The sequence below is a fragment of the Camellia sinensis genome, chromosome 11 (assembly GCF_055761805.1).
Source record: "Camellia sinensis isolate YWXY chromosome 11, ASM5576180v1, whole genome shotgun sequence".
Lineage (NCBI taxonomy): Eukaryota > Viridiplantae > Streptophyta > Magnoliopsida > Ericales > Theaceae > Camellia > Camellia sinensis.
The window spans coordinates 44,073,410-44,100,126 of NC_138971.1; the positions used below are offsets into that span (position 1 = coordinate 44,073,410).

At 34.5% G+C, this 26,717-nt stretch overlaps 2 protein-coding genes across 2 annotated transcripts; both read right to left on the minus strand.

Moving 5' to 3' along the window:
* Nucleotides 1-1,222: 1,222 nt before the first annotated feature.
* Nucleotides 1,223-16,080, minus strand: LOC114267154 (putative late blight resistance protein homolog R1A-10). Its single transcript, XM_082893823.1, has 2 exons — nt 13,015-16,080; nt 1,223-1,525 (listed from the first exon to the last, which is right to left on the minus strand). Exon 1 carries the CDS (start codon nt 15,968-15,970, stop codon nt 13,298-13,300), a length of 2,673 nt encoding a protein of 890 aa, XP_082749949.1. The 5' UTR covers nt 15,971-16,080; the 3' UTR covers nt 1,223-1,525; nt 13,015-13,297.
* A 3,231-nt stretch (nt 16,081-19,311) lies between these two features.
* Nucleotides 19,312-20,802, minus strand: LOC114298285 (putative disease resistance RPP13-like protein 3). Its single transcript, XM_028242814.2, has one exon. It carries the CDS (start codon nt 20,800-20,802, stop codon nt 19,312-19,314), a length of 1,491 nt encoding a protein of 496 aa, XP_028098615.2.
* Nucleotides 20,803-26,717: the final 5,915 nt, after the last annotated feature.

The following is a 26,717-nucleotide window of genomic DNA, read 5'->3' on the forward strand; positions in this document are numbered from 1 at the left end:
CACTGGTGGCACTAACTGGAATATTATTGGTCAGTATTGTTTATGGTAAGTTGAATCTTTAAGAAAAATACAATTAATCCCTATATTTTTTATACAATGAACCCTTGTTAGCATTGGTAAAGGTTGTGAGGTGGCGGTGATTGTGTGATAGCATGGATATGATTTTTGTCAAAAAGATTAACGGAAAATGTTTTCGTCTTTTGGAAGAGCCACCTAAATTTGTTAAACCAAAAACGTTTTTACTTTGACTTTATTTAATTGTTTGTACCAAATGCTTTCTGGTTTTTGATGGGTGGTCGAAATTTTACTAACAGAATATTAATTTATTAGATAAATTACATCGTTAGTCTCTGTAATTTGCTTATTGTGCCATTTTGCTCTGTCATTTCAATTAGTTCAATTTTGATACTTAGGGTTGGTTTGGAATGTCCTAAAAAAGTACACTTTTTGACTTATTAGTGGGTTTGGGTTGGGTTTGGGTTGGGTTTGATGTGATGTGTTAGAGAGGTGATGTGATTTAAATAAGATGATGTGACTTAAATAAGATAGTGACTTTTTGACTTTTTGACTTATTTAGTACATGCCAAACTAGCCCTTAATTTTAAATTTTGTGTCAATTTAATCTAATTGATAATGTTGATTACGATTTTTGAAAGAAAATAGTCACTGAGTTTATTGAGGTTAACTTACTAAATTGAACGAGTTTAGAATTTTGTCTATAAAAATATGACATATAACACTTATGTGTGCGTTATATATATATATATAAACACAATATGTAAATTATAATCAATTGAACCAAATCAAAACAAAATTATAAATTTAGGGTTAAAATTGAGCCAATCGAAATTAGAAGAATCAAATAACCTAATGTTGTGTTTGGTTGAGGGATTTGAGGAGGGATTTGGAAAGGAAAATGGAAAAGGTAGGTGAAATATGAATAAAATATGCCTAAATTTCACATAGTTTCACACACTTTTTCCGTTTCCCTTTCCAAATCCCTCCCCAAATTCTCCAACCAAACACACCATAAGTGTAAAAAAAAATATAAGAACTATTGATGTAACTTGTCCTAATTTATTTCATTAACAACCGGTCAGTGTAGCCATTATCACTTAGAAAATAACAAAGTAATTAGGGAACTCTGTAATGACTCTTTTTTAGAATGAAAGGTTCACATTGAATCACATTATTCTCTATGGAAATTGTGTATATATTTTTCTGCAAACAAGCACTCGCAAACAGTTTTATTCCAATCTATACTCCTATTGAAATTTTGACTGTAAACAAGTCATGGAATAATATTCCAACAGTTTCCTCACAAACAGTTAAATAACAGAAAAGCACTCACAAATAGTTATACATTACATACAAGCACACTTAACTAACAATTTCTAGCACAATAATGCTGGATCAAACTCTCAATCTCTATGCCCAATTTCTAGTACATTTTCTCTGATAGCACCTTCGAATTTTTGTTTGATTCAGAACAGGGGGGGAAAGCTAAAGGATGACAATCTTCATCCTGAAACATATCAAAGTGGTTTTACATTTTCAGCCAAAGGATAATGTTTTGTAAATCAATAAATGTACTACCAAAACAATGCAACTCAACTTCAGAAAAAATAAAATTCACCTTGAAGTTGCAATCCTCATTACTCTTCCCATGTTAAATCTCAAAAAAAGAAAAACTAAAAACTAAAAACAAAAAAACATGACAAAAAAATAAAAGCAGCACAAAAGACCTGATATTATTAGATGTTTCAATGCACTAACTCAAAGGTTAGTCTAGAGTGTTTCACTCTGTTGATCAAGATTTTTGGCCATTTGTTTATCATGCGGAATACTTAATTAGGATCGGTATGATATGAACATATGAAGGAACAAAATAGAAATTGCTAATCACACGTACACACAAAAACACAGGATGAAAGGTGGTTTATCCCAAAACTAGGCATACGTCTATAGTCATTGCGGTTATGCAATGATCAGAAAAAATTGCAACCAAGATACATAGATAGCCACCCCTCAATTACATATGGGAAGTGGCTATTTTAGTAGGCTATTTGGCTTTTTGGCTATTTTAGTAGGCTATTTTAGTTTTTGTGTTTGGGAAGTTGAGATGAATTTTATTTGGGTTGTTGTATTGGAAAATGTGTTGAAATGATGTTTAAAATTAGAATGACAAATTTGCCCCTAAAAGTATATTTTTTTAAATTGTTGTCAAGGGTTAAAACCGTAATTTACCATTGATGGGATTAATTTTGGTAGCTGACAGTGTAGGCACAGCCTACACTGCCGCTGTGCAGGCCTTTTTTTTTTTTTTTTTGAAAAAGCTTGCAAAATGGCTTTTTGGCTAAAATTTTTTTTTAGGCTATAATAGCCGGCCAAATCACTTCCCAAACAGCCCCTTTGTTGGATTTGCAGTTGAATAGTTAATATTCAATAGTTATCAGGATCAACACTTCCCAACAAGGATTGGGTAGCAAGCCAAGGATCAACATCCCCTCCTCCACTTATGTGATTTTTCTTAATGTTAAGTTCTTAAACTCCCATTGGGTAATATTTACGTTTATAATTTTTTGTTTATGTTTACAAAAAAAAATTTTTAAAAAAGGGGAAACCTGTTTGGTGTTTAATTTTTTTCTCCAAAAAATGGAGATTAACTAAATTTTGATTTTTCTTTTTTTTTTTTTTGTAAATATTTTTGGAATGTGTGATATATAAGTATTAAATAACAATATCCATGTGGATTAATACATACGGAACGTTTGTGATATTTGGCTATGACCTATTGTGGTGTTGGTTATGATTTGATTATATATATTGTGGTGTTAATTATGACTCGTTGTAACGTTGGTTATGATATTGTTTTGGTTAAGATCCAAAAGATCTTTGGTTAAACCTTATAACTCATTTTTTATTTATTTAAACTATGACTGAAACGAATTCAGTTATAATATTTATAGTAATTAACCCTCATAACTTACATGTGGTGTACATCCTTCACCGTAGCATAACCCGTCTACAAATCATACTATGCAAATATATATATATATATATATATATATATATTATAATAAAGTATAATGGTTTTTGAAAATGTCTATCTTTTATATTTAGTTAGAATGGTTGACATCAATCCATCTATGAGATTAACAGTTGGATTTGCTTGACCAAAAACAAACTTCTCGCCCAAAGAAACTTCAACACTTTCCTAGCATATTCATGTCTTTTTTTTTTTTTTTTTTCCTGTTCTCTTTCTCTTTTCATTCTTCCTAACCATTTGCAATTCACTCACCATCTCCTTACTTCTTCTTCTTCTTCTTCCTCATTTCTTTTTTTTTTTCTCTATATAAAAGGCAGGATTCTCTGTTTGTGTAAATTTGAATGAGTTGACTATAATAATTGATTGCCCTATATTTGTTCTTTATGTTGTATTTTCACTCCTAATAGAAATTGCTTATTTTTCTCGTAGAATGTGTTCATAAGTTTGTAAATTTCGGACTATTTTCTTGTTGGACTTTCAATTTTGGTGCACTTTTTCATTTTGCACATTGGTGATGGTGCGAGAACCCATTCCTATCCCTTCCCTACCATCACATAAACCTCTATCTCCCTTGCCATTGTTCGTGGCTTGGCCAAAAGCAGAAGTGATAGTGGATGAGAGAGTTCTTTTATATATATATATATAATATTGTTTTTAACTATTTTCTTTTCTATTATTTTTAAAGCCTTTTGTTTAATTTTTTTCCTAATTATTTTTTTTTTCATTTTTTAAATTTTTTCATTTTAGCATGGCGATGATGGTTGTAGATTCAACTGGTGGATCCGATGACGATGACAATGGGATATCTATGTTCTTGATTAAACGTTACTTTGACTATATACTTTTTAAAATAAGTTTGGAGTTCTCCTCTCTACCATTTTTTTATTAGACCATTTCTTTTTTTCCTTCTGATTGAAGAGCTCAATTCAAGAATTAAGTTAAGGTTATTTTTTTAATCAGTTCTAAAACTCAGTTTTGATCATTTGGCTGTGTACAATTTGTTTAACTCATCTAAAGTAAATTGTGATTACACATAAATTGAGAATGAAATGGGAAGAGATAGGTCAATTGTATGAGAGTGATTGATTTTAAGTGGTGTCAAATTATGTTATGAGTGCCTTCTGACATAAGTAATTCACTAGTATATATAAGAAGAAGAAAGTTTTTATATAGGGTTATTCTCTAATTAATGGACAAAATTTGAAAGGTATTCCCAATGTAAGAAATAAGAGAGTGATATTAAGAGAGTAAGAGAAATTCTTGTATTCTATATCTGAAGGAGTAAGAGAGGACTCCATTTATAGGAGTTGTGTGATACAACATTATGATGAAAGTGGAGCATAAAATAAACTAAAGTAGCCGAAAGCAAGCAGCCGAAAGTGAGGCTACTCTGGCATCCTATAACTTTGTATATTTAATATATGCATTACATTAGTATAATATATACATGTTAATTATGATATAATACATTTAATATTAACAGCCCCCCTCAAACTCAAGGAGGACAAACATCAACCAACTGGAGTTTGGAGACAAGGTCAACGAAGCGGCCAGGAGAATGAGCTTTGGTGAAGATATCAGCAGGTTGATCAACAGAAGAAATCGGATGGAGATGGACTGTACCACGAGCGATGTGTTGACGAATAAAATGGCAGTCAATCTCAATGTGCTTGGTGCGATCATGAAAAATATCATTGTGAGCAATTTGAAGAGCACTGTGATTGTCACAAAAGAGATCAGTAGCACTAGAGAGGGTAACACCCATGTCAGTGAGGAGCCAACGAAGCCAGAGAAGTTCTTGAGTAGCATCAGCAAGAGCACGGTATTCGGCCTCGGTACTGGAACGAGCAGTAAGAGATTGTTTCTTGCTGCGCCAAGAAATAAGAGAATCACCCAGAAAAAAGCAGAACCCAGTAGTAGAGCGCCGGTCAGTAGGATCGCCAGCCCAATCAGCATCTGAGAAAGCACGAAGCTGAAGAAATGAGCGGGCGGAATAATGAAGACCATGAAACAGGGTGCCTTTGAGATACCGAAGGATACGAAGCAAGGCAGCATAATGAGGGGTACGAGGAGCCGACATAAACTGGCTGACAATATGAACGGCATAGGCAATATCAGGACGAGTAACTGTGAGATAGACAAGACTGCCAACCAGCTGACGATAGAGTGTAGCATCAGAGAGAAGAGTGCCATCAAGAGGTGTAAGACGACTCTGAGGTTCCAGGGGAGTAGAGGTAGTCTTGCAATCCGTAAGACCAGCACGTGTAAGAAGATCAGAGGTATACTTAGCCTGAGAGAGAAAAGAACCCGTAGAATCGTGGAAGATTTCAAGACCCAAGAAATAGCTGAGAGGAACAAGATCTTTCATCTCGAAATGATGGCTAAGAAACTGTTTAAGGCGAAGAATACCATCGATATCATCGCCGGTGATAATCATGTCATCTACATAAAGTAAAAGCAGGGTGGTCCCTTGAGCTGTTTTTCGGATAAAAAGAGCAGTATCATAAGAGCTGGAGGTGAAACCACATTTCTGAATAGTGGAGCTGAACTTGGCAAACCAAGCACGGGGAGCTTGTTTGAGACCATATAAAGCACGCCGAAGTTTGCAGACTTGATGCGGGAGATAAGCAGACCCAGGGGGAGGTTGCATGTAGACCTCCTCGAGAAGAACACCATTAAGAAAAGCATTTTTTACGTCCAGTTGATAAAGATCCCATTGGCGGGCGGTAGCAACAGCAATCAAGCTGCGAACAGAGGTAAAACGAGCAACAGGAGCAAAGGTCTCCTCATAATCAATACCATATTCTTGATTGAAGCCTTTTGCAACAAGGCGGGCTTTGTAACGCTCAATAGATCCATCAGAACAAGTCTTGATTTTGTATACCCATTTGCAGCCAATGGCAGTCTTGCCAGGAGGAAGATCAACAATGTCCCAAGTATGAGTTTTGTCTAAAACCTGCAATTCATCAGTCATGGCTTGCTGCCAAAGAGGATTAGAGCGAGCCTCACGATAGGAGGTCGGTTCATAAGTAGAAAAAGCAGTAGAACCAACAATAAAGTCACGAAGACGAGTAGAAGGTTGGATTACCCGATGTGGTCGAGCAGAGGGAGGAGGAGCCAGAGGAAGAGACTCAGCAGGAGAGGAGGATCCCGATGGAGCAAGAGCAGGACCATCAGAGGGAGCAGGTGCAAGGGACAAACCGATAGGCAAGGCGATCTCGAGAGAGGTTGGCAGGGGCGGGGAAGCAAACGGATCAGAAAACTCGAGAGAGGGTGGCAAGGGTGGTGGAGAAAGGTCATCAGAAAAAAGATCTGTGGAAGGGTCAGTAAAAAAAAGAGAGGGTGAGGGAACGGACAAACGGAAGGGAGAGAGAGAGGAAAACATTTTGTGTTCCCAAAAGACCACATGACGAGAGATACGAAGTCGTTGGGAGAGAGGATCCCAACAACAATACCCCTTATGTTCAATACCATACCCCAAGAAGCAACAAAGGCGGGAACGAGGTTCAAGTTTGGTACGTTCATGAGGTTGGAGAAGAACAAAACAGGCAGAGCCAAAGACTCTAAGGTTGGTGTAGGGAGGACGGGTGCCATGCAGACGCTCATAAGGAGTGTGATTCTGAATGACAGGAGTAGGGATACAATTGATAGTGTAAGCAGCAGTGAGAGCTGCCTCTCCCCAAAAATGTTCCGGACAAGAGGAAGACAAAAGAAGAGCGCGAGTAGTGTCGAGAATATGTCGATGTTTCCGTTCAGCACGTCCATTTTGTTGAGACGTGCCGGGACAGGATCGATGAGGTTGAGTACCATGACTCTGAAGAAAAGAAAGAAAGTCAAAATCTTTATATTCCATGGCATTGTTGGAACGAAAAAGTTTAATAGTTTTAGAAAATTGTGTTTTAACCATTGCAGAAAAATTGTAATAAAGCTGTTTGAGCTCAGATCGATTTTTCATAAGAAACAACCATGTAAAACGAGAAAAATCATCTACAAAAACAACAAAATAGCGGGCGCCGCCCATAGTGGGAGTAGGAGAGGGTCCCCAAATATCAAAATGGATGAGATCAAATGGTGCAAGAGAAACAGAGTCACTTTTATTAAACGACAAAGCAGATTGTTTGGCAAGTTGACAGGACACACAATCTAAAGCATCAGAACTTACAGGACCTAAATGACCACGAGAAATTAAAGATTTTAAACGACTAACAGAAAGATGGCCTAAATGACAGTGCCAAAGTTGAAAAGGAGATAAAGGAGGAGCAGTGGTGGCAGTGGTAGGAGCTGTGATCTGAGAGGAATCCGGAACATGAAGATGGATAAGTTCGTAGAGACGTCCTTGCTTACGGCCGATCCCAAGAGTTTGCCCCGTCCGAGGGTCCTGCACCAAACAACCAGAAGGGGAAAAGGTAATAGTTAGGCCATGCTCGCATAATTGACTAATGGATATAAGATTTAAGGTGAGAGCAGGCATAAGATAGACATGAGATAAAGATAAGTGAGAGGTGGAAACAGAACCAACATGACTTACAGATAGAAGAGACCCATCAGCAGTATGGATAGAAGGAACAGAAGAAGTAGAAGAGAGAGGAGTAAAAATAGTAGGGTCAAAGGTCATGTGATTACAACAAGCGGAGTCAAAGTACCAGGAAGTGTTACCTGCGGTGACAAACAAAGCAGGAGATGAAGGAGTACCAAAATTCTGCAAATTGTGAAACATGGCTTCGACATCTGTGTGAGAGAAGACTGGAGTGGAAGGATCTATAGGGACAGAGGCAGGGAAATCCTCGGAGGCAGCAGCAGCAGTACGTGGAGCAGGCATTGGTTTAGACGGAGGCCCAGAACGGTGAGAGTTGTTGCGGGAAAAATGCCCGGGGGAGGGACCATTGCGAGAGGCACGGGCAGGGTTGCGGAAGCAATCATGCTGGAGATGACCAGGACCAGTCTTGTTGCAAAACCGACAAAGACGAACTGGACAATTAACCAGAAGATGAGTCGATGGAAGACTGCGGTTGTGACAGTAGTTGCAGATAGGTGTCTTCTGTGGAGAAGATGGTGAAGGAGAACTTCGAATCTGGGGAGTAGCAAGAACAGAGTCCACAGGGTGGAGAGTACCAATCCGGGTTTCCTCTGACAGGAGTTCAGAAATTGCTTGCTCAAGAGTGGGTAAAGGAGTGCGATGAAGGAGAGATGCGCGGCCTGGCTCAAAACGGGGAGTGAGAGCCATGAGAAACTGAACCAAGCGTTGTTGGTCACGGTAAGTAGTGAATAAGGCAGCATCCTTAGTACAATCCCAGGGAGGTTCAGAGAGAGCGAGCTGATCCCAAACATAATACATTTGGGAGAGGAAATCATTAATGGTTTGAGATGTGTCTTGGCGCATACGGTGAAGTTGACTTAGAAACTGATATTGGTGAGCAAGGCCAGTAGTCTGGTAGCGTTCTTGTAAAAAATCCCAGATGGCTTTGGCTGGAGAGGAAGCAGAGTCAAGTTGGAACCGACCAAACTGAAGGCTGATAGAAGTAATAGAAGTATTACGGAGCCAAGTGATGATTTGATAGTTTTTGCTATCCCAATCCTCCAAACGGTCAACATATTTTGCAACGGAGTCCGTGGTGGCAGCGGATTCTGTGGTGGCTGGGATGGGTTTGCACACATCCCCAGTGATGATGCGCGAAAGTTTCTTTCCTTTGAGGAACCCAGACATAGCTTGTGCCCATAAGACATAGTTAGTTCCGTCAAGAACAACGGAAATAGGGTGGTTGGAGGAGTCCAAGCGATCCATGAGGAAAAAACAGTACTATCGAAGCCGAATCTGAAAAATCTGAGGTTACCAATGAATTCAGAGGGTCAAAATTAGTGGGAAATGAGTGAACGGACCAAAAAAAAGATGACCAGAAGGCACTAAATTGGCTGGTCAAAGTTGGTCAACAATTCTGGTCAAAGATGACGTCACAATCTGGTCAAGATGACGTCACTGCTGTGTCACAGGCGCGGCGCACGTTAGCACAGACAGGCGCGGCGCACGATAGCAGAAGAAGCAAGCGGCGCACGGAAGCAGCCAGGGCTGACGTCAGCTGACGTCAAAAACACGCGGCTCACGTTAGCAGATGAGGCCGCGGCGCACGATAGCACAGGGCAAGTGTGAGGCGCGTAGAGCGCGTCTGAGAGGCGAGGAGGCGCGTGGATGAAAGTTCTGGCGGCGCGTGGAACGTCGGATGATGATGAATCTGGTGGCGTTGGATTCGTCGTGAGGAGACGAAGGTTCTGGTGTAGTCCAATCTGTAATTCAGATAAGGACGAAATATGCAACAATCTGCTAAAAAATGCGATGCAGAAGAGACTAGGCAATACACCTGTGCTCTGATACCATGTAAGAAATAAGAGAGTGATATTAAGAGAGTAAGAGAAATTCTTGTATTCTATATCTGAAGGAGTAAGAGGGGACTCCATTTATAGGAGTTGTGTGATACAACATTATGATGAAAGTGGAGCATAAAATAAACTAAGTGGAGCATAAAATAAACTAAAGTAGCCGAAAGCAAGCAGCCGAAAGTGAGGCTGCTCTGGCATCCTATAACTATGTATATTTAATATATGCATTACATTAGTATAATATATACATGTTAATTATGATATAATACATTTAATATTAACACCCAAATTGATCATTAAAATTATAAAAATGAAAATGAAAATAGATGAGAACCAATAATGTGATGACACGTATATTTTTACATTATAAAAATTCATGAATTTGAGAAAAATAGATTGAGATTTTTGTCAACAAGGACTTTACAACGTTTTTACATATATAATAGTATAGATATAGAATTTCTCATATATATAGGGAAATTCTATAATGTACACCCCATTTTGGGATGTGCACCATATACCTAGTTATGATGTTTATGATTTTTGGGTATGACTCATTGTATTGCAGGTTATGGCTCATTATAGTGTTAGTTATGACTCAGTTATAACTTCTCGTGTAGGGATGGCAATGGATAACTTACCCTGTGGGTATTCATGGAGACCCAACCCAAATACATGGGTTTTCCTCTCTTTTGCTTATCCATTGGGTAGGGTAAGTGATATTCTTTAAATATCCACAGGGGATGGGTTGGGGATGGGTACCCACTAATTTCCCCATATGTTTTTTTTTTTTTTTTTTTTTTTTTTTTTTTTTTTTTTTTTAAGATTCACAACCAAAACTAAATATACATTCAATCTTTTTATTTATTTATTTATTTTTTCAGGTTCACAACCTTTTTTTTTTTTTTAAAGATCTACAACCAAAGCTAAATATACCTTCAATCTTTTTTTTATTTTATTATTTTTAAGGTTCACAACCATTTTTTTTTTAATTTTTAAGATTCAGAACCAAAGCTAAATATACATTTAATCTTTTTTATTTATTTTTTATTTTTTTTTAAGGTTCACAACCAATTTTATTTTATTTTTTTATTTTATTTATTTATTTTTTTTAAGATTCACGACCAAACCTAAATATATATTTAATCTTTTTTCTTTTTTTTTTTAAGGTTCACAACCAATTTTTTTTTTTTTTTTTTTTTTTTTTTTTTTAAGATTCACAACTAAAGCTATACATTCAATCTTATTTTATTTTATTTGGCTCAACAATAAAATCAAATACACATTAATTAACATTGTCACATTATTCTTGTCAAATTTTATGCACATCTAGAATTTTTTAAATTTATTTAAAAAAATTAAGGACACTGTCTAGTATAGGTTTCGGTTTGCTTTTCTATCTTATTTTATTTTGTTGTGTATTGTAATTTTCAGAATGGTTTGCTTGTTCTGAAATTTCAATTAACGAATATGAATCTATTTATTTTATGTTATCACACAATTTATACAACATATATATATATATATATATATGAATGTATTTGAAAATAAGAAAATTGTAGAGAATTAAAACAAGCATGAGTCGTGATTGGATAGAAATGATGGGTACAAAGATTTATTTGCTAGAAAAATAAAAGAGGAATACAAAGTCTTACTAAATAATTTTTTTTAAATTAAAAGAATTTTTCTTAGTTATGAACAGATTTAACTGAAATCAGCTTGTTTCCCAATGTTATGCTTCATTTATTTAGATAGAAAATATTTTTTATAAAAAAAATTAAAAATATATTTTTTTATATTTGGTGGTGGTGGTGATAGAACGAAGGTGAAAGTAGAGATTGTTACATAGTGATAGCGGCAGTGATGATGGTAGTGGCTATGGTGATGGTAGTGTGACAGTGAAAGTGAGAATAGTGGTGATGATGTTGTGAAATTAGTAAAAATTTAATTGAAAAAATATTTTTTGTTTTTTAAAAGTAACAAACAACAAAATTCGTGGGGGACTAAAGGAAGAAGATGGAGGATGGATTGGGTGTGGTAGTGCATAGATATCTTAAAATGAGTGGTTCAGATTTATTAAAGGTATATTTAGATTTTGGATAAATTAAAATGAATGGTTCAAATTTGCTAAGATATCTCAAAATTATATATTTGATTATTATAAAACAAACTTTTTAATTAATTAATTAATGTGTATTTGATTTTGTTGTTGAACCAAATAAAATAAAATAAGATTAAATGTATATTTAGCTTTTGTTGTGAACCTTAAAAAAATAAAAAATAAATACAAAAATAAGTTGTTAACATTAAATATATTAAAAAAAAAAGAAAAAAGATTGAAGGTATATTTAGCTAAAACCTTTATAAAAAAAAAAAGAAAAAAAAGAAGGTTGTTAACATTAAATATATTAAAAAAGAAAGAAAAAAGATTGAAAGTATATTTAACTTTTGTTGTGAACCTTAAAAAAAAAAAAAAAAAAAGTTGTTAACATTAAATATATTAAAAAAGAAAGAAAAATGATTGAAGGTATATTTAGCTAAAACCTTTATAAAAAAAAAAAAAAAGAAAAAAAAAAAGAAGGTTGTTAACATTAAATATATTAAAAAAGAAAGAAAAAAGATTTAAGGTATATTTAACTTTTGTTGTGAACCTTAAAAAAAAGAAAAATAAAAAAAAAAAGAAAAAGTTGTTAACATTAAATATATTAAAAAAGAAAGAAAAATGATTGAAGGTATATTTAGTTTTTGTTGTGAACCTTAATAAAATAAAAAAAATAAAAAAATGGTTGTTAACATTAAATATAAAAAATAAAAATGGGGATTAAAGTGGGTTGGAGAAAATCCATACCCATTAAAAAATGGGGAGGGTGGTACCCATGGAGAATGGGGAATGGGGAATGTGGAAAATTTATTATAGGGGAATGGGGATGGGGAATTAATATCCACCCCATTGCCATTCCTATTCTCGTGGTTTTATTTTGGTTATGACAGGAGAAGTCTTTGGTTATGCCTTAAGTGGTGTTTGGCTATATAACCCTTAGTTATGACTTGGTTGACTCATTATGATATTAGTTATGATTTATTGTGATTATAATTTTAGTTTTGATAGAAAAGGTTTTTGGTTAGGATTTAAGTGGTGCTTGTTTTATGACCCATTTTATTTATTTTTAATTATGACTTGAAAATGATTTAGTTATGACATGTGCGATATCAACACCACCAATATCATAATTTACATATGTACACACCCCTATATAAGATAGAGAAAAGAATATGATAAAGAAAAGAAAAGATTAAACATAAATATAAAAAGAATAATATTAGGCTTCATGAAAGAAATATCATGAAAAGTTTCATAAAAATTCTCCATTCTTGGATATGTGATTGCATAACACAATAAAATATCACAAACTAATCTAAGGGTAGAGAATTTTCATAAAGCTTTTCATGGTATTCTAACCTTCATACCATGAAAAATTTCATGAAAATTCTCCATCATTGAATATGTGATTGCATAACACACAATCTAACATGAAGAAAAGAATATGATAGAGAAAAGAAAAGATTAAACATAACTATAAAACAGAACATACCTTTGGAAGTTGTATCATTACACTTTGACTGAAAGGTCACGCCAAGCGTTCCTAATCAACATTTTTAGCAAACAATACTCTCATACTCTTTTTTCATAATGATTCAGGTAGCCTTTTGTTGTCCCTTTATCGTGGAATCTGCCAGGAAAATTAAAGAACAGCAATAGACAATGGAAACAATTGGCTGGAAGTGCTGATTAGGAATGCTTCGAGTGACGCAGGAATATTAAAAAGGACTCACAAGGACCCAAGCTTCGAGTGACGCAGGAATGCTAAAAAAGACTCAATCTTTCCTAATCAGCACTTCCAGCCCATTGTTTCCATTGCTTTCTTGCTCTTCTTTAATTTTCCTGGCAGATTCCACGATAGAGGGACGACAATAGGCTACTGTAATCATTTGTAGAGTGAGTATATCCCCCAAACTACATGGTATTTCCTCGAGATTGTCACACGATTCCAACCATAAGTGATGAAGACTTGGAAAGTGACTAGAGCAGGTGATCCATCGCTCAACATTGAGGTACTTCAGTTTCAAGAATTTGAGTCGAGAAAAACCCCCATCAGTTGTTGCCCATTGCGGTCCCCAGCAAGCCTCACTTTCTAATTTGAGAAGCTCAAGGTTGGGTAACAGCATCCCAAGGATTGATATCTCCTTCCACTTTGTACCTGTATTTCTCAAGGTTAGCCTCTTAACATTTGTAGGAAACTTAACCCCTCGAAAAGTGGTTGGTTGACTGCAAAAATTGTTGTATAGCTTCAAAGTCTCAAGGCGTTGTAAAAAGTCTAGATTAGGAAACATCCAATGTCCTAAATATGATATCATAGGCCCACGAAATCCTAGCTTTGTCAGACAAGGAGTCCTTGCCAATAAATCCCGAACAGCTCCACAAGGTTTTAAGTTTGTGATGGTTCGTAAGTTTTCTAATATAGAGGGATAGCTGTGATCCATTGCTGAACTTAAAGACACAGAATATTTCTCTCCTTTAGTATAAAGATGCCTCAACTTCGGAATCTTCCACACATTACGTGACAGAGTAACCTCAGACACAGATGCAAAAAGAACAAGTGTTTCTAGGTTTGAGAGATTGGATATTGACAGCGGTAATTGAACTGAACCCCCCACCATAATTGCCAAATACCTCAAATTAACAAGTTCTATTAATTTTCTTGAAAATAAGCCATAGACACGCCATAAGTCCAATACTCTAAGAAGTTTGAAGGTCTCACAAATAAACAGCAAACCATTTAACACATTGTTCGAATATTTAGACCCATCTGAAGCATTAAAGCACAAGATTGACTGAACAACTACTGGGGAATAAGAGCCAAAGGAAACATGGTCAAAATATTCAAAGTCATAATTGATGCAGAGGCGACATTGAGTATTTGTTCTGTAATTGCATGAAGAGGAAGGATAAGCGACTTTATTATTGTGAGTCTGCTGTAGGAAATTAGTTTCCCTAGCTTTCTTCAAGCATAAATCACGCAAAAGATCATGCATACGACATGCTTTAATTCGACCATCAAACCTTTTTCGAGTACCAATTACCAGATTTCTCTGAATTAGATCCATTAAGTAATCCTCCGCTACTTCCTCCAAGCTTTTCGGCCCAACTTTTTGTATAAACCCCTCAGCTATCCATAACCAGATTAATCTCTGCACAGAGATTTCTTGATCTTCTGGAAATGCTCCTAAATAAAGGAAGCATGGTTTCAAATGACGAGGCAAGTGATTGTAACTCAGTGCTAGTGTGTCCAAGTACTGGTTTGGATCACTAACAATGTACGAGCTAACACCTTGGGAAACTTGTTTCCACCACTCTGCTGTCTTCTTCTTTGCAAGAAGTCCTGCTATTACTACAATTGCAAGTGGAAGCCCTTCGCATTTTTTCATTATTTGCTTCCCAAATTCAATCAGTTCTGCAGGGCAACTTCCATTCTGAAACACCTTCCGTTGTAATAACTCCCAGCTTTCTTCTTCAGTTAGAAAACGCTGACAATGAGGATGGCAATTAGGTGACACATGCATAGCCACCGCTTTGAGCCGACTAGTAAACATAACTCTACTTCCATTGTTATCGTTTGGTAAATATATTTTAAGATCGACCCAGGCACTAATATCCCATATATCATCAATGACGATGAGATATCTCTTTCCCTTTAATTTCTTGTACAATTTTTCACCCAGCTCTTCATTGCTCATGTCTTCAACTTCCTCGGTAAAGACATTACCAAAATGTAAAATGTCCAATAACATTTCTCTTTTTCTGGGTACTTGAGAAACATAAGTCCATGCACGAATATGAAAGTAGTGTGTGATATAAGGATCATTGTACACTTTTCTGGCTAAAGTTGTCTTACCGACTCCAGGCATCCCAATAATTGGTATAATGTCTAGCTGCTTCTTCCCTCCAGCAAGTCGCTTTTTTATAGTCAATGCCTCCTCGTCAAAGCCCACCATAATTTCTTCCTCTACCATGGTTCTATTCCCCATAGACGGGCGGTCTCCATCGGAAGACTTTCCGGCTTCTAGGACTTGGATCTGATACATCTTGTCATAAAACTGCATCCCTTCTACCTCGATGGGCCTAAACTGTTCCATGATATCACTGAGATTTAAGCAAAAACCATTTTTCTTATCCTTGTTGCTCTCCCTCAGTCTTACAAAGTTGGCAACAGCAGGGTGGATGATTTCTCCTGTCTCATAGGCCACGCCACTAATTTTTATTGCCAGGTTTTCAGCTTCGCTGTTCTCATGGTGCTTCTCCTCCACATCCTTGAGAATGGCTCCAAGGAATCTTAGCTGATTGTAAAGAGACTGAATTTGATACCTTTCATTTACAATCAAATTGTCCTTAAAGTTAATCAGCTGCTCCAGTTTCTTCAAGATAGAATCCATAGCAGTTCCATCCATCACTCTTCTCTCCGAGCCCGATTCCGGTGTTACTATCTCCATTTTTGTGGTCTAAAAAAGGATTAGATATTGGGGACTCGAATCAGAAAGACTTGTGGAAGCCAGAGTTAAATTTGTCCACAGGCTGTTGGAGAGACATGAATCTCAAACCCGATATGGGCCTGAGCCCGGATGGGCCGAGCCAAAATTAGACCCCTACCAAACAAGCACTTAGTAGATTGAATTGTAAAATTTGATTAACTTCAACTTTTAAAAAATTATTTTTTCAGAAACAATTGTAACTAGTATAATCAAACAATATTCTATAAATAATTTATATATTTGACAAACAACCATTCATTACTTTTAAATAATTCACCAATTTTTTTTTTCTTTTTTGAATTCTGTATAACTTCATTTTTAAACTACTAATATTATAATGTAATATTTGGTTCACTAAAATAAAATTGAATTGAATGAAACAATCATCCATTACTTTATTCCCTCACAATAGTGAATAATGATTTCGTTTGTAATAGTTATTTAGGGGTATTTACACACAAGTCTTAATTTATGAACTCCTACTCCATTAAGTTCTAACTAAGATTTTTTAGATCTTCAAATTCTATTAAATTTTTAATAGTCAGAATTACCCTTTAAATAATAATTGTTCATCATTTATGATCATCTATAAAGGAACATGATGATTTGATATTTATTTTGATTTTCAAAATTTTAAAATATCAACTTTCAAATTGAAAAAACTAAAAAACAAATGTACAAAAATAAATAAATAAATAAATAAATAACCAGCGTGTTTGGTTTCAGTTTTCTAAAAATTGAGTTTTTGTCTTTCGTGTTTTTTGTTTTTAGTGAATATTTTTAAAATTTTAAGGAAATTGTTTTATTTTTGGGGGTTTTTTTTTTAGGGTCCATGGTATTAAGATTTTATAGTATAAATGACATCTAATATTTTTATAATGTCTAAGGTCCCTCAATTTGATCCAGAGAAATTCTGGTCCAGAGAAATTCTCTGTTTCTCTCTAGAGAAATTTCGTGGCTGAGTATTTCAAGCTTCCTCTCAAAGTAAACTCTCTAGATCAATGGCAATATGAAGAAGCATACACCCTTTCTCAAAGAAGATCTGAAACTCTATGTCCTTAACAAATGCCATCATGAACAGAGAAAATTCAAACTCTATGTCCTTACCAGAGAAATTCAAATCCTTTACCAGAGAAAATTCAAACCAGAGAAAAATCAAGGAAAATTGAAACCAAAGAAAATTCGAGGGTAATCCGGAGAAAATTACCAAATTCAGAGAAAATTTAAAGGTAATCCAGAGAAAATTGTCAAATCCAAAGAAAACTCAAGAGTAATCTAGAGAAAAATTAAGAGTAATCCAATTGAGCACCAACTCACTGAGTCAACTCAAATCTAATCTAGAAAAAACATCATCTACGAATCAATCACCACTATGGTGAGGACAGAGAGAAAACTCAATCAGAGAAATTCTCTCCAGAGAAATTCCTAGATGAGAATTTCTCTGGAGAGAATGAGAGATGAAATTGAACAACATTAATATTGCTCTCCTTCTCAACAAGAGGGTTTGAAAATTTGATTTCACAAACATTGGGTTTTATACAAATTAAGCATTCTAGGTTCCAGCTCGAAACCAAAGAATTTCTCTGGTTTCAACCCAAAGAAAATTCAATTCAAATGAAAAAAAAATTCTGTTCACTAGTCCAAACACACACCATATATATACCACACGAACACACACAAATTCATTGAATCTGAAACTTGATCATAGAAGTACTCCTGTAGGCCAACAAGTATAAACCCATCTCCAATCCCAAGAATGATGAACTTAGAAGCTAACCAGAACACGTTCATAGACAGATAACCGACTCTCTCTACTCTACCAATCTCTCTCTCTACTTCTCTTAGCCTCTTTCGTTCCACTAATGCCGTTATAGCCATGGCTATAACTGGGAATACCATGCCAATGCTGATCCTCTAGAGGATTCTGATGCCTTGTTCGTTGTCGGTGGCTTTCCTGAGTACCAGAACAAAAATCTTCTCATAGGCTGCGACGCAGATTATCATTCCGATCGCGGAGAGTGTGTGAATGGAGGCAGGTGGGATCACAAAATTGTTCCCGATGTTTCGGTTCATCGTGCTGCTTTGTTTGACAAAGAAAGTTGAGGTTTGTGCCATACATAAACTGAAGAAGATAAGTGAGAAAGAGTCTCAAAACAGTGCCGACTGTTTTAGAGATATATATATATAGTTTTAGAGAGAGAAAGTAGAGAGAGTGTGTGTTTGTGTGAGAAGATGACTTCATACAGTGTCGATTTTTCAGGTTAGAATAGAATTGGATATCAAATTTCTTTGTAGGGATCTTAGACATCATAAAATAATATTGTGGATCTCTTCCATTACTAAAATGGGAGACGGACCTTAGATTAATTTTTCCTTTATTTTTTTAGATGCACCTTACTTAGATTTTTCTAAATAGTAAAATATTTATGAAAAAATATTTTTAAATAATAATAAATACACAAAAATACGAAAAATGCATTGAATTTTCATATTTCTTGTGTATTTTTTGGTATTTAATGTATTTTTTAAAGTTTTTTTTACCAAATATTATACTTTTTAAATGTATTTATGTTAGGCGTGTCTAAAAATTAAAAACAACTGCTTAAAATATTAAAAAAATTCATTGAAAACATTAAAAATACAGAAAATTAAAAAGTAAAATTTTCTTAAAACTGTTTTTTTGAAAACCATAACCAAAATGGTTTTTTTGTTTTTTTGACAAAATTTTAAAAAACTAACTGAAAATTTTGTGTCTATAAAGGAGCATGATGATGGAACATTGATGTGCAGAATTGAAAAAAAACACTTTAAAAATAAAAAAAAAATGATAATGTTATCAATTTTAAAAATGGAAAAAACTGATAATATTTTTGGTTTTATTGGATAGTTGAATCAAACTAATAAATAGAATGGCAAAAACGTTTAGTCTCATTGCAGTCGGTTTCTCGTTGCTCCTTGGAGGGGTTTAGTCTTCTCGGATACGATAGCCCTACAGTTCGGACTCCCGTGGTTTTGAATCTAGTTTCACAAGTGCAATGTGAAATAGAAAAACACAAATGAGAGTCCAAATCCAACAAATCTTTAGAAAATCCATTTATCATCGGAGATGTCGAAAATGGACTGCATTGCCAGATTTCAGAGTTGCCACCTAAATATTTTTGAGAAATTTAAGAAACCTTATGACTCGTGCCAAAGGCCACTTGTCTGTTGTAACCAAAGTTGTCTTGGTTCAGGAACTTAAGTATGAGAGGGGAGGGTTATGAATTGAGCACCCCACCCACCTGATCAAAGATCGGCCTCTACTAATTATTGTGAGTCTGCTGTAGGAAATTAGTTTCCCTAGCTTTCTTCAAGCACAAATCACGCAAAAGATCATGCATGCGGCATGCTTTAATTCTACCATCAAACCTTTTTCGAGCAACAATTACCAGATTTCTCTGAATTAGATCCATTAAGTAATCCTCCGCTACTTCCTCCAAGCTTTTCTGCCCAACTTTTTGTATAAACCCCTCAGCTATCCATAACCAGATTAATCTTTGCACCGAGATTTCTCGATCTTCTGGAAATGCTCCTAAATAAAGGAAGCATGGTTTCAAGTGACGAGGCAAGTGATTGTAACTCAGTGCTAGTGTGTCCAAGTACTGGTTTGGATCACTAACAATGTACGAGCTAACGCCTTGGGAAACTTGTTTCCACCACTCTTCTGTCTTCTTCTTTGCAAGAAGTCCTGCTATTACTACAATTGCAAGTGGAAGCCCTTCGCATTTTTTCATTATTTGCTTCCCAAAGTTAATCAGTTCTGCAGCGCAACTTCCATTCTGAAACACCTTCTGTTGTAATAACTCCCAGCTTTCTTCTTCAGTTAGAAAACGCTGACAATGAGGATGGCAATTAGGTGACGCATGCATAGCCACCGCTTTGAGCCGACTAGTAAACATAACTCTACTTCCATTGTTATCATTTGGTAAATACATTTTAAGATCGACCCAGACACTAATATCCCATATATCATCAATGACGATGAGATATCTCTTTCCCTTTAATTTCTTGTACAATGTTTCACCCAACTCTTCATTGCTCATGTCTTCAACTTCCTCGGTAAGGACATTATCAAAATGTAAAATGTCCAATAACATTTCTCTTTTTCTGGGTACTTGAGAAACATAAGTCCATGCACGAATATGAAAGTGGTGTGTGATATAAGGATCATTGTACACTTTTCTGGCTAAAATTGTCTTACCGAGTCCAGGCATCCCAACAATTGGTATAATGTCTAGCTGCTTCTTCCCTCCAGCAAGTCGCTTTTTTATAGTCAACACCTCATCGTCAAAGCCCACCATAATTTCTTCCCCTACCATGGTTCTATTCCCCATTGACAGGCGGTCTCCATCAGAAGACTTTCCGGCTTCTAGGACTTGGATCTGATACATCTTGTCATAAAACTGCATCACTTCTACCTCGATGGGCCTAATCTGTTCCATGATATCACTGAGATTTAAGCAAAAACCAATTTTCTTATCCTTGTTGCTCTCCCTCAGCCTTACAAAATTGGCAACAGCAGGGTGGATGATTTCTCCTGTCGCATAGGCCACGCCACTAATTTTTTTCGCCAGGTTTTCAGCTACGCTGTTCTCATGGTGCTTCTCCTCCACATCCTTGAGAATGGCTCCAAGGAATCTTAGCTGATTGTAAAGAGACTGAATTTGATACCTCTCATTTACAATCAAATTGCCCTTAAAGTTAATCAGCTGCTCCAGTTTCTTCAAGACAGAATCCATAGCAGTTCCATCCATCACTCTTCTCTCCCACACATACACACACACAGTTTATTTACAGCTTTCCGAGCCCGATTCCGGTGTTACTATCTCAATTTTTGTTTTATCTAAAAAAGGATTAGATATTGGGTACTTGAATCAGAAAGACTTGAGGAAGCCAGAGTTGAATTTGTCCACAGGCTGTTGGAGAGACATGAATCTCAAACATCAGGAACCAGGTTTTGGGCATTAAGAAGAAAACAAAACAAAACAAAACAAAATTTGAAAGAAACAAATGTTTCTAAGGAAAAGATGGTGCGTTTTCTGAGATGACAACCGGCCAAAAAACTGGGATTTTTGCAGGAAAACTGGTGATGACCAAAGAATCTTGAAATGGGTTTGTGGGGTTGAAACAAAAAAATGAAAAAGAAAAAAAAAATAGACTGATCTTTCAGAGTGGAGAAGCAGATAGAGCAACTAGCTTCTTGATTTTGGATCCAAATTCAAACATTGAAAGCAGAATTGCAAGGCCAAAAGTAAAGAGGAAACAAAAGCGAAGTGCTGTACTACCACCAAACCATCTCATCAAATGTAATTCAGTTGACCGACTCTGGAGTAATCTATTCAGCACGGCCGGCCCTAACATCTTCAGAGCTTTTTGGTTGGGATTTGAGAAATGATTTAAAAATAAAATAAATAAATAAAATTTAAATAATATATATCTATATTTCATTTAATTTAATTTGATACATATTTTTAATTTTTTTAAAATATATACATATTTAAAAAAAAAGAAGTATTCAAGTATATGAATTAGATTTAATTTTTAAATTTAATAAGAATAATGTTTGAGACTCTCTTTTGGGGGTCACCCCCTCACCCCACTTTGCCACGTGGCGGGTGGTGATTGGAGGAGCAGGAAAAAAAAGAAAAAGAAAAAGAAAAAGAAAATGTAACCAATGAGAGAGAGAGAGGGGGTCAAAGGGAGTGGGAGGAAAAGGGTGGATAAATCATTGTTGATTTAATAATGTGACAATTAATTAGAATATGTAAGGTAATTTTTTTATTTTTTATTTTTTATTTTTTATAAGCAACTAAACATCTCACTTGGTTTCAAAAAAATAATAGTAATCTCATTTATACATCATTAAATCTAAAAAATAAATATAAAAAGTAAGTTTATATATCATTTTCTTTTAAAAAATATATATTGATAAAATAGTAACAATCTTTAATTTATTTATATTTATTTATTTATTTTTCTTGTATCTCCATAAAATTTATTGTATATATAAATATTAAAAGGGAAAATTGGTCTAGGGTCCCTCTCCCACTTTTCGTAATGGAAGAGATCCACAAAATTATTTTTTGATGTCTAAGGTCCCTAAATATCTTTACTCTACTCTCTCGCCCGGATCCGCGATCTACCCAGTACAAAACCCGTCCTTCCGACACGCTCTCTTCCATCGCCGACACCATTTACGCCGGTCTCGTCTCCGCCGATCAGATTAAAGATGCCAATTCCATCTTCGACCCTTCTCTGCTCGTAGCCGAGCTTTATAGATTGTTGCATTTGCAAACCCTGCTAGCATATATATATATATATATATATATAATAACAGATGAGAGAGAGAAGAAACACGAACCTGAAAGAAGGTGTGCCAGAGAAAATCGAGAGACTCTCGGCTATTGCGCTACAGCTACTTTCGAAACTAAAGAGGCATCTAAAAATTGTGTATGGTCTAAATGATACACGATGTCAGGTAAATCTTCTTTGGAGTGGTTTTTGTTGTCTTGTATCTTAGATTTGTTGCTTTACAATGGCATATATGATCCCCACAGGCTTTCAGTGAGGCGTCACTTCAGAAATTCTATTGATGAAAATGATGTTTCATTGTTGCCCAATATAAAACCATACAAGTTTGTCAGACAAAAAAGTGACCATTCAAACACCAAAGGTTGTAAAAGGTTTATACTGATCGCGGTAGGAGGGCTGGGATCCTGGGATGAACCTTTGGATTCTGGGGAAATTTATGATTCTGTATCAAATAAATGGATGGAGATTCAGAGGCTGCCTGTAGATTAGAAAAGAAATACATGTTCTTGAATTGTTATACTAATTTACTATTCTAAGTGGTTATACATGTTCTTGAATTGTTATACTAATTAGCTGTGGATCAGAAATACTAATCACTAATTGTGAAGTGTAAATGGCATGTAAAAATTAGAAAAGAGCCAGAGAAATTTGTGCAGTGAGAGAATTTCTCTGGTTTGAATCCAGAGAATTTCTCTGGAGAGAAGTTCAATTTTCTCTGGAGAGAAGTTCAATTTTCTCTGGAGAGAATTTCTCTGGGACTGAAATTTCTCTGGACCAATTTTCTCTGGAGATTTAGAGGCTGCCTGTAGATTAGAAAAGAAATACATGTTCTTGAATTGTTATACTAATTTACTATTCTAAGTGGTTATACATGTTCTTGAATTGTTATACTAATTAGCTGTGGATCAGAAATACTAATCACTAATTGTGAAGTGTAAATGGCATGTAAAAATTAGAAAAGAGCCAGAGAAATTTGTGCAGTGAGAGAATTTCTCTGGTTTGAATCCAGAGAATTTCTCTGGAGAGAAGTTCAATTTTCTCTGGAGAGAATTTCTCTGGGACTGAAATTTCTCTGGACCAATTTTCTCTGGATTGATGTTAAGGACCTTAGACATCATGAAAATATTTGATGTCCTTTATACTATGAAATCATAATATCAGGGACCTTAAAAAAAATACCCCATATTAAAATTACTATTTTTTTTATCTATGGAAATCACTTATAATATTAAGTGAGAAATTGTTTTTTTATAATAATTATAATATTATATTTTTAGAACAATTTTATATGATTTTTATAATTGACATAAATCATAGTCACGGAGATTGACGTAAATTATAATTATTGAGATACATTTTGAATAGTTTTGCTTGTTAACATTATTAATTTATTCACTCTATTTTTTGAAGTCGTTTGGTATTTGAGTTAGGGTTAAAAAATCACAAAAAGATAAAAAAAAATCAAAAAATTACAAAAAAACCAAAAAAAAGAAAAATTTCCATTCCAAAGCTAAAAAGTCAAAAAAACCAAACAAGAATACCAAACGACTAAAAAAGTTCCAGGCTAAAAAAATCAAAAAAATAAAAAAGCCAACTAAAAAAGTCATTACCAAACGAGCACTTAGTAGATTGAATTGTAAAATTTGATTAACTTCAACTTTAAAAAAATTATTTTTCCAGTAACAATTGTAATTGGTATTATCAAACAATATTCTATAAATAATTTATATATTTGGCAAACAACCATTCATTACTTTTAAATAATTCACCAAATTTTTTTTTCTTTTTTGAATTCTGTATAACTTCATTTTAAACCACTAATATTATAATGTAATATTTGGTTCACTGAAATAAAATTGAATTGAATGAAACAGTCATCCATTACTCTATTCCCTCGCAATAGTGAATAATGATTTCATTTGTAATATTTTTTTAGGGGTATTTACACATAAGTTTTAATTTATGAATTTATACTCCATTAAGTTCTAATTAAGATTTTTTAGACCTTCAAATCTCATTAAATTTTTAATAGTCGGAATTGCCCTTTAAATAATAATTGTTCATCATTTATGATTATCTATAAAGTAACATGATGATTTGACATTTATTTTGATTTCAAAACTTTAAAATATCAAACTTCAAATTGAAAAAACTAAAAAAAAAATGTACAAAAAAAAATAAAAATAAATAAATAATCAGTGTGTTTGGTTTCAGTTTTCTAAATTTAGTTTTCTAAAAAATGAGTTTTTGTCTTTCGTGTCTTTTGTTTCTAGTGAATATTTTTAAAATTTTAAGAAATTTTTTTTTTATTCTTTTAGATGCACCTTACTTAGATGTTTCTAAATATTAAAATATTTGTGAAAAAAATATTTAAAAATTATAATAAATACACAAAAATACCAAAATGTATTGAATTTTTGTTTTTGTTTTTGTTTTTTTTTGTATTTTTTGGTATTTAGTGTATCGTTTGACGATTTTTTTTCCACAAATATTATACTTTTTAAGTGTATTTATATTAGGCGTGTCTAAAAATTAAAAACAACTGTTTAAATTATTAAAAAAATTCATTGAAAACATTAAAAATACATAAAATTAAAATATAAAATTTTTCTTAAAACTATTTTTTGAAAACCAGAACCAAAATGGTTTTTTTTTTTTTTGAAAAAATTAAAAAAAACTGAATTATTTTTTGTGCAAAACTGAAATTTTTTTGTCTATAAAGGAGCATGATGATGGAACACTGATGTGCAGATTTGAAAAAATTAAAAATGAAAAATTGATAATGTTATCAATTTTAAAACTAGAAAAAACTGATAATATTCTCGGTTTTATCGAATAGTTGAATCAAACTAATAAATAGAATGGCAAAAACGTTTGGTCTCATTGTAGTCGGTTTCTCGTTGCTCCTTGGAGGGGTTTAGTCTCCTTGGATACGATAGCCCTACAGTTTGGACTCATGTGGTTCTGAATCTAGCTTCACAATTGCAATGTGAAACAGAAAAACACAAATGAGAGTCCAAATCTAGCAAATCTTTAGAAAATCCATTTAACATCGGAGATGCCGAAAATGGACTGCATTGCTAGATTTCAGAGTTGCCACCTAAATATTTTTGAGAAATTTAAGAAACTCGTGACTCATGCCAAAGGCCATTTGTCCGTCGTAACTAAAGTTGTCTTGGTTCAGGAACCTAAGTATGAGAGGGGAAAGTCATGAATTGAACACTCCACTCACCTGATCAAAGATCGTCTTCTACTAATTATGATGTGATTTTTATTTACATTATATGCTCATGTTCTGATTGTTATGCTAATTTTACTATGTGAGGCACACAAATATAGACCACGTCGCTTACTTTAGAATGTTTTTGATTTCAATGTTTGTTTGAAAAATGTTTTGAATATGTACTATTTGAAAAAACAAGCTCATGTGTACATCAATCAAAATCATCCCAGCTTAAGCGAAATAGCCTCCAACCACAGGCATTCAAAGAGGTATATCAAATAAGCACTTAGCCTCATGGTAATATGCTTGATATGGCAACACAAACATACATGGAATATGCTAAAGCAAAAACGATAGCTTAGTACTCAACTGAGGCAAGCCAAAGAGAAGAAAATAATTAGAAAAAGATGCATGTTCCTAAGTATGCAAAATGACTAATGCAACACATATAAAATGCAACTACTAGGTTCGGTTTATTTCATACGGATCAACTTAAAACATGCGGCAACGCACGTATTCAAGTAAGTAGGAAATGGCAACAATGTTAGAATGATGAACCGAATCCAATGCATGCAAAACATGGATACGAAGCATGGCAATCATATGAGAATGGAAAACATGATGCTACCATGGTAAGCATATAAATAAAAGGGAGAAGGAAATGGGGGCTGGAAGACATACAAATATTACAAGTGTTACAAATTTTCCCTCGCACAAAAGGGTACGAATGAATGTCTTAATTAGCTTATTAACTAATTATTACAACACAAATGAATTAACTTAATTAACTAGCTATTACAAATTCAAATGAAGCTAACTAATTAATTATGCATACTACTATTTAAAGCATTAATTTCAGGGACTTGAACAGCAAGGATCCACGCGCGCACAATCGAGAACATTCTTCTGAAACCTCTGTTTGCTGCCAAAATCTGTTCTGTTTGCGGTCAGAAAATTATTCTTTTTTTGCCTCGGATTCTGGTCTGTTCTACTGTGAAAATGACACTGCTTGTGCAAAAAGGGGTGGCTGGCTGACCTTGAAAAGTGGTCAGCTGTACAAAAAGGTAGCTAGTCGGCCATTATTTTTGAGTACTGCCCTGTGTAGACACCCCAGTTTCGATTGCTCGTAAGACT